The 8,457-nt window shown below is 50.5% G+C and overlaps 1 protein-coding gene across 6 annotated transcripts in view; it reads left to right on the forward strand.

Annotated features, from left to right (window-relative positions):
• Nucleotides 1–7,781, forward strand: part of RHPN1 (rhophilin Rho GTPase binding protein 1) — a 38,014-nt gene extending 30,233 nt beyond the window's left edge. For all 6 annotated transcript variants that reach the window (XM_065054605.1, XM_065054607.1, XM_065054609.1 and 3 more), the window contains 5 exons: nt 1,166–1,360; nt 1,661–1,737; nt 3,277–3,423; nt 4,492–4,650; nt 5,716–7,781. In XM_065054605.1, the coding sequence (XP_064910677.1) occupies nt 1,166–1,360; nt 1,661–1,737; nt 3,277–3,423; nt 4,492–4,650; nt 5,716–5,910 (773 nt within the window). In that variant the 3' untranslated portion in view covers nt 5,911–7,781. The remainder of the gene's footprint in view (nt 1–1,165; nt 1,361–1,660; nt 1,738–3,276; nt 3,424–4,491; nt 4,651–5,715) is intronic.
• The last annotated feature ends 676 nt before the right edge of the window (nt 7,782–8,457 follow it).

Below are 8,457 nucleotides of genomic sequence, written 5' to 3' on the forward strand. Positions count from 1 at the left end.
CCACCATCTTCAACAGAATGGAGCCAAAAGCTTGCACAGCTTCCATGCTTGACCTCTATTCCCTGTGATCTCTTGAAATAGCAGGAGTTGATGATACTTGATAAAACCTCATTGTTTTCTTGGCCATGGAGTGGGCTGGCTGGGGGTACTTCGATAAAATACAATTGATTGCATTTGATACAGTTATTTTGGAGAGTTTCTTCCTCTCTGGTTTCCATCCAGGCTCAATATATTTCCTCGATTGCAGCTTCTTGAAGGGGGAAAGCAGAGGTCATCAGGCTTTGGTCCTTATTAAGTCTGGAGCAAAGTTGCACCATCTCCCTGGGTTATGTTGCCACCGTGTGTCCTAAAAGTGGAAATGCTACAGGCACACGTGTTTCTATGACACATCATTATTTTTATAGATAGAGAGATATATATATATGTGGCTTTTTTTGGTAGTTCAGCATTGGATACGGGCATCTTGGTTGCAGTCTCTCGCAGAGGAGATGTTTGCGTTGATACCCTTGGGCCATCGTAATTTCATCTCTTCTGGCTGTTTTTCGGCCGCTCCGTTTTCCCGAGGGTGGAATCACGTCGAAGGCAAGTCGAGAGGAGCAAAGCATGAGAAGATGTGGAAGAACGGTGGAAAAGCAGGACCTGCAGGGCAAGGAAAAGGCTTTGCCTAGCCTAGAAAACAGGGAGACATGTTGCATCTTCCTGAAGCTGTCACCAGGAGGACGGGGCTCAATTTTCCTCCGTGTCCCAACACCCCCCCAGGGGACACAAAGCGATGGAGAGAAGTTAATTTGTGGAGGAGATTGAGGTTAAGCGTTAGGAGGGACTTCGGGGGCGGCACGACGTGGTGGCAGCTCCTTTGCTGGTGGTTTTTGGGAACATCTGCCGGCTCTGCCACCAGCGCCGGGGGGGGTGAAGTAGGTCACCCCTTCAAGGTCCTTTTCCCAGCCCTGCATCAGGGGGGGTGAGATGCTCTGACAGCTGGGACCTACCCCATTTAATGCGCGTTGGAACGCCTGGCAGGCTGCGAACGTGACTGGGCTGTCCCTGAGTCACGTCGGGTGACACAGGCTGCTGTCATCCGTGGGCAGCCAAGCGAGCGGAGAGAGAAACAGCGGCTCCTCCGCTCCTCTCGGGCTGCGACTGTGTCTCTCTGCCCCCCTCGCAGGCAAAGCTCATCTGAAGAAAGCCATCATGAAGCACGAGGAAGCCATGAGGATCCACGGCTTGTGCAAGATCCTGCGGAAGATGGACATCCTCCAGGAGGTCCTCTCCTTCGCTCACAAGCGTTCGCTGAGCAAGTACTCGGAAATCGACCACGAGGAAGACTTCTTTGAAACGGGAGATGCCCCGGACATTCACCGTAAGTGTTTAGTTTTTTTTGGGGGGGTGCATCTGAGGAGGGGATTTGTGGCAGCTTTGCGTGGGGTGGGCAAACTCCACAGTGAGTTTGTGGTGTGTTGCTGTGGACCATAGCTCCCTGCACGGTGGTGGAGCATCACAGGTGGGAGTTAGGGGCTTGAGGTGGCACATCTGGCACCTACCCGAGCAGATCCCAGCTCTTATGGGTCACTCCATCCCTTCTTGGGGAGCGCGATGTCGAGGCAGTGGCTGCCGCAACTACCTGACCCCAGTGTGTGTGCTTTTCTCTCCCTACCACCAGCCAAAACGCACCAGAAACCGGAGATAAAATCCCCCAACTTCTCCCAGGTGAAGGTGACCGACCTCTTCCACAGGCTGGTATGTACAGCTATGGGATGGAGGTCTCCCTGAGGGAGCAGACATCTCCTCCTTCTCCCCTGCATGCTCTGCTTGCCTGGTGTCCTTCCTCCCCGCAGCCTCTTCTCCCTCTCCCAGTGCAGCTGCTGCTCTCATGGGTGGTTTTCCAAGAAGGACGAGCCACCTCCTCCCAGGCAAAATGAGGGGTGGGAGGGCACGGATCTGTCTCTGCTAGACCTAAATGGGTCATGAAGCTCCTCTGGTGCACGGAGGAGTGGGCACAGGCATTTTTAAATGATTTTTTACTGTTTTTTTCTACAATGAGGGTGGCGAAACCCTGGCCGAGGTTGCTCAGAGAGGTGGTGGGTGCCCCATCCCTGGAGACGTCCCAGGCCAGGCTGGACAGGGTTCTGAGCAACCTGATCTGGGTGAAGACGTCCCTGCTCATGGCAGCAGTGGGACTAGATGAGCTTTGAAGGCCCCTTCCAACCCAAACTATTCTATGATTCTGTAATTTCGGGTGGGCTTTACCTAAGAAGGACCAAAGGAACCCTTTAGTGGAAGTTTTTTGGAGGAGCAAGATGATGCCAGCTGGGAGGCACTAGGAGAATCCCACCAGACCTTCATCCCTACCGTCCTTAGGCTTTTACAGGGTTTTGGGAAGCAAGGTTGAGCTTTGGGGCTGATGTCCTGGTCGCCCAGGCAACCCAAGGGTTATGTAGCACCTCAAGGAGAGGTTGAACATCTTTGCTTTTGAACATCTCCAGGGCAGGCAGGTATATCCTGCTCCTGTGGGAATGGGAAAGCAGGAAAAAGACAGGAAAACAGGAAAGATTTGGGAAGGATCTGACCCTGAAGAGGTGACCCATCCCACCAGCTCACACCCTGCTGCTGCATCACCCCAGCCAGGTGTGGGGTAAAACCTCAACTCCCTCCTTGGGCGATGGGTTTTATTTACTTATTTTTCCTGAAGGGAGAAATTAAGGACCCAGCTCCCTCCACCGGAGCTTTCTGTTCTGTTTGCTCAAGGATTTTAGTGTCTAAACTGATGCCAGCTTGCTGACCAAACATCTGACATGGGCTTTTAAGCACCTTTAGCTTTGTAGTGTATAAATCTGTATTTTGGGGCATGCAGGATGGGTGTTGGTCTCTTCTCCCAAGTAGCAAGTGATAGGACGAGAGGAAATGGCCTTGAGTTGTGCAAGGGGAGCTTCAGGTTGGATATTTGAAAAAATTTCTTCACAAAATGTTGCTTGGCATTGGAACAGGCTGCCCAGGGCAGTGGTGGAGTCACCATCCCTGGAGGGGTTTAAAAGGTGTTTATACAAGTGGTTTAGTGCTAGTGTTGTGGTAACGGTTGGACTGTATGATCTTGAGGGTCTTTTCCAACTGAAATGGTTCTGTGATTCTAAAATACCAGGCAGGCTCAAAACTACACCCTTAAATCAATGCAAAAAACATGTTTTCTTGCTCTGCCTCCTCCCCATCAGTGGGTGTTTTGCAAGGTTGCACATCCTTGCACCAAAAAAAAGTGTTTTCCATTTTTCTACCTTCCCCCAGGGGCCCCTCTCGGTTTTCTCAGCCAAAAACAAGTGGTACCCAGCACGGAGGGTCCACCTAATGAGAGGAGAGAATGGCTTTGGGTTCACGCTGCGAGGAGACTCCCCCGTCCTCATCGCTGGTGTCATCCCGGGGGGCTGTGCTTCTGTGAGTACCTGGAATGCCACAGGTGGGGTCTCAGGTCTTCCTTTGAGGGGTGCTGGGTGGTTTTAGGTCTAAACGTCCAGTTTTGTGTGACTTGGTAACTGCATTGGTGTGCTCAGGTGGAGACTCGTCCCTGCCAGATCTCAGCCCGGGTGTTATACAAGAATTGAGGTTATATTTTTAGGAGACAGCTAAGATAAAAAATAGAGGTGAGCTCAGTTTTTAACTGCTGGCACCTTTTCTTTGGCAAGTGCCCAGCTCCCTTCTCCCTCATTTTGGGATGTGACAGTGGATGGGACAAGATGGCAAGTCTGAAATGCGAGTTATCTCACTGTATGGGTTTCCTGATGGATCAGGGGCAACTTTGTTTTGCAGCAGAAGCTTGCTGGAGCATCCTGGTGGGATGTCCAAAAGGTGTCCCCCTTCCCCCAGCACTGCTCAGCATCAACCCTGCCATCCACAGCTCAGCATCTCCATAACAACACGCTCTGTAGCAGCAGGATCACATCCCTTTTTTGGAAGACTAAAATCTTCTTAAAGACTATGTATGGTCCATATCTGGATCCATATGATCCATATGATCCATATCTGGGTGTCCCTGTGTGGGCAAGTTTCTAAATGTCCCTTGCAGCTGGTCTGGCGTGTCCTAACTGGGTTACTCCTGGTTCTGGTGTTGTCCTCATAACCCCAGGCTGGCACATGCTTTCCTTCAAGCACATCAAGGGCTTTGTTGATGCCTTGATGAATAAAGAATGTGCGTAGGACCTTGCTGAGCCTGCTCCATTTTCTCAAGGATCTAGGCTTGTAGGTGATAACTCCAGCAGCTGCAGAAGAGATCTTTAGTCTGTAGAGCATCTCACTTTTGTGTGCATGCTGCAAAGCAGATGTCAAATCTTTGGGATGATGAAGGCATCGTCTATCTTGTGCTCTAGGTGGAAGGTGGACCCCAACCCTCCCTGTGGGCTGTATCTCTGTAGGATTGGAACATGTGGGGTGGGATGGACACTGAGAAGACCTCACGCAGGGGCATCCATGAGCTCAAATGTGCATGTCTGCTCTCTACCCCCACAGGAAGCCGGGCTGAAAGAGGGAGACTACATCATCTCGGTGAACGGCAAGGACTGCAGGTGGTCCAAGCATGCTGAGGTGGTGCAGCTGCTGAAGAGCACTGGGGAGGAGGGAGTGGAGATCGATGTGATAACCCTGCAGGGTTCGGAGGGACCGAAAGCTGTAAGTCACATAGAATCATAAAATAGTTTGGGTTGAAAGGAACCTACAAAAGCATCTAGTCCAACCCCTGCCATAAGCAGGGACATCTTCACCAGCTCATGTTGCTCAGAGCCCCATCCAGCCTGGCCTGGGATGTCTCCAGGGATGGGGCATCAACCACCTCTCTGAGCAACCTGGGCTAGTGTTTCACCACCCTCATTGTAAAAAATTTCTTCCTGAATCTCCTTCTTTAGTTTAAAACCATCACCTGTTGTCCTGTCGTAAAGGGCCTTGCTAAAAGTCTGTTCTCATCTTTATTATAGGGCCCCTTTTAAGTACAGAAATGCTGCAATAAGGTGTCCCTGGAGCCTTCTTTTCTCCAGGTTGAACAATCCCAACTCTCTCAGCCTGTCCTCCCAGCAGAGCTGTTCCATTCCTCTGATCAGAAGAGGCTATAAAGTTGGTGAAGGGTTTGGAGAGGAAGCCATTTGAGGAGCAGTTAAAGTCACTGGGTTTATTCAACCTGGAGAAGTGGAGACTAAGAGGACACCTCATGGTGGTTGCAGCTTCCTCACAAGGGGAAGAAGAGGAGCAGGGGCCGAACTCTTCTCTTTAGTGACCCACGACAGAACCTGAGGGAATGGCAGGTAGATGTGCCAGGGGAAGTTTAGGCTGGACATGAGGAAAAGGTTCTTCACCCAGAGGTGCTGGACACTGAACAGGCTCCCCAGGGAGGTGTCACGGCCCCAAGCCTGACAGTGTTCAAGAAGAGACTGGACAATGTCCTTAGACACATGGTGTGAACTGTGGGGTTGTCCTGTGCAGAGACAGGACTTGGACTCGATGATACGTGTAGGTCCCTTCCAACTCAGGACCTTCTATAATTCTGTGATCATTTTTGTGGCCTCCTCTGACCCCTCTCCAACAGGACCATGTATTTCTTAACCCCAAGCCTTAGGCGGGAAACTGCAGAACAGATTCCCTGGTGTGTCGCTCCCAGGCTGGAGGTGCAGGGTTGAACCCGGGCATCACATCTCCAGCCCGGGTGCTGCCCTGGCTTCACTCCCGCTTCCCCTCCCTGAACAGGCAGACAAGAAGGCAGCGGCAATGTCCTCATGCAGCGGGATGCTGAAGAGCAACAAGGAGAACAGCCGAAAGAGCCTGATGAACAGCAAGAGCGCCAGCACGCTGCTGGTCTGGAGCAAGAAGAGCAAGAGGAGCAAGAAGAGCACTTACGGTGTTCCCTTCACCGCGGTGGGTGACAACGAGGCCATGTACTGAAGCAACCATGGGGTTAGGTCGTGTCCCATGAGCTTGGGGACTCGTGAACCTTCACAAGCATTGGTGGCCTGTCCAGGCTGTGCGGGCGTCAGTTCTACAGGGACCCCCCTTCCCTGGGGATGTGCCGCTGGTCGGATCCTCTCCAAAGAGGCAATGCACAGCACCGGACTCCGCCATCTCCCAGCTCCTGCGTCCAATGATCCTCAGCTAAACAATACAGGGAAACATTGATTTATTCTTAATTTTTAATTAATTTTTTTTTGCTCTTAAGGGGTCAGGGGGAGCTGTGCTTCGGTGTAAAGCAGGGACTGGTTTGTGTCTTTTGCTCGGTGCGAGGAGCAGCCAAACCAGACCCCAGCCATTAAAGCAAAAGCTGTAACCTTCTTTAGCGTCTCATAGGCTTTCTCTGCAAGGTTAGAAGATGACACCGCTGCCACTGCTCACCCGAGAGCTGCTGGCAGAGACGAATCGTTCAGCAGCTCCAGATGGAGATCACTTTCGACTCCTCTTTTTTGAGAGAAGGGATAATGTGGGCATCAACGATTCATGGTGACCCCATCACGGGGTCCAGCACCGACCTGTCCAGGCAGCAGTGGGCCATGCATCTCTGCCAGGTTACCAGTTAGGGGTGTCCAAGTGAAATGGGTTGGAGTTAGCATGGGTTTAACTATTTTTTAGTGCTTTTTGTTGTTTTGGGTTTTTTTTTTTAATGGAAACCCAGGTTGGCCCAGCAAAAACAGCCCAGCTGCACAGTCTGCTTCTTTGGAAGAAAAGGGAAAGACTTAACGTGCATTTGTCGTCTTGCTTTTTTTAATCAGCAGAGGTGGATTGCCCTAAATATGTGAGTAGATTAATAGCTAAGAGTCTTTCTTTCTTTTTCTTGGTATGAGATTAAAATTCCAGGAAGATAGCTTCTCCAGATTATTAAACTACTAAATTTGTGCTAGTATTGGATCTTGCACACGTTGCTAATACCCTAACACTGTGCTGTCAGCATTTGTACCAGGGCTGGGCTGATGGATACATACATCTTGGTAATTGTACTGGAAACGCTGGGAGACTCCGAATGCACGCTTAGATATATTGGCAAAATTTTTTCAATCCCATTTCCGCCTCGTGCATTTATTTTTCCGAAGGCTAAAGAGCTGTCTGGTCTTCAGTGCTTGGATGATCTTGGTAGGTATAAAATACCCTTCAGAGATGCAATTGTATTTTTGTACTTTTTAAGTCGTGACGAATTTGTAGCGGTAGTTTAACGAAGCGAACGCGAGCTGGCAGCGGGACATCATCGCGAGAGCATCCCCCCTGCCCAGGGTTGTACCGTGACTTCTAGGTGGTTCCATGCCCATGTGCCAACCTTTCAGCCCTAGGTTTATTAAAGGAGAGCTAAAGGAGGGCTCTTAACTCTGCGTTATTGACCCAGAGGCTTCTCTGTAGACTGAGACATCGTCAGACCGGATTATGGATCTGGCTGCCACCATGGGGCCATCTGGCACCATCGTATTTCCTACGTCATCTCACCAGCTGCTTGGTGAGGACGGGGGTAGGTTCACGAAAAAAAAGGCCACCTTGCATCCCGGCAGCATCTTCCCACGATCCTTAAAACGTGTTGTCGACACGGACGTCTCCGAGCTGGAGGTGTATTTATTTGGAAGAAGCCGTGCACAAGCGGCGAGCCCGCACGTCACGTTGCCACCCGCATCACACAGCTCCTCCACTGGTATTGGCGGAGGGGTTGTGTTTTGTGCGGGTAGGATAATTTCCCTAACAATGATGGTTTTGTTGTTTTATTATTGTTGTTTTTTTTTTTTTTTTTAATTTGTAAATGGACTCTCACCTTTTATGGATTAAAAAGCACTGATTCGAGAACACTTCATAGCGCATCTCTGTTGTGAATTACAGATAGGTTGGGTGCACCAGCCGTGGAGGGGAACAAGCCCTGGATTGAGCTTGCAAATGGGTCTATTTGGGGTCATTTCTACCTAAAACTGGAGCTGTTGAGGTTGGGAGAGATCATTTGGTTCTTGGACAGCCTGATCCAAGCAAACTGTGCTCCTAAGCATCTAGATCAGTCCAACAGCCCTTGGTGAGACATCATCTCCACCTCTAGTGTTGTGTGATGGGAGCTGGTGGCTTTGTCACCTGAGTTATTTCATGGAAGTAACATGGGAGATGGAGAGCAAAGCTCAGGCTGGATCCCCTGGGGGCTTTTCTCCTTGGAAAACAAAAGGAAACCGTTCAAGAAAGTAATCTTTGCTTCACCCAGCATGTTTTAATCTTCTGGGTTTGGGTTTCCCAGGGGTTTCCAACAGAGGTTTCCAAATCCCTTGCTTTTGGAGGAGCAGATCAAGAGGATCAAGGCAACACCCACACTGGAGGAGCTCCTTGGCAGTGGGTAAGCAGCAAAGCTTTGATGTGGGACTCCCCATTCTACTCTCCCTTTGGAGGTCTATGTTTCACTGGACCCCACCTCCCCAACACCCTGGGAGGACAACAAACCTCATGGCTGTGGGGCTGGACCATGGCTTCTGGTCCACAGGTCCCTTT

Source organism: Columba livia, chromosome 2 (genome assembly GCF_036013475.1).
Source record: "Columba livia isolate bColLiv1 breed racing homer chromosome 2, bColLiv1.pat.W.v2, whole genome shotgun sequence".
NCBI classification, from domain to species: domain Eukaryota; kingdom Metazoa; phylum Chordata; class Aves; order Columbiformes; family Columbidae; genus Columba; species Columba livia.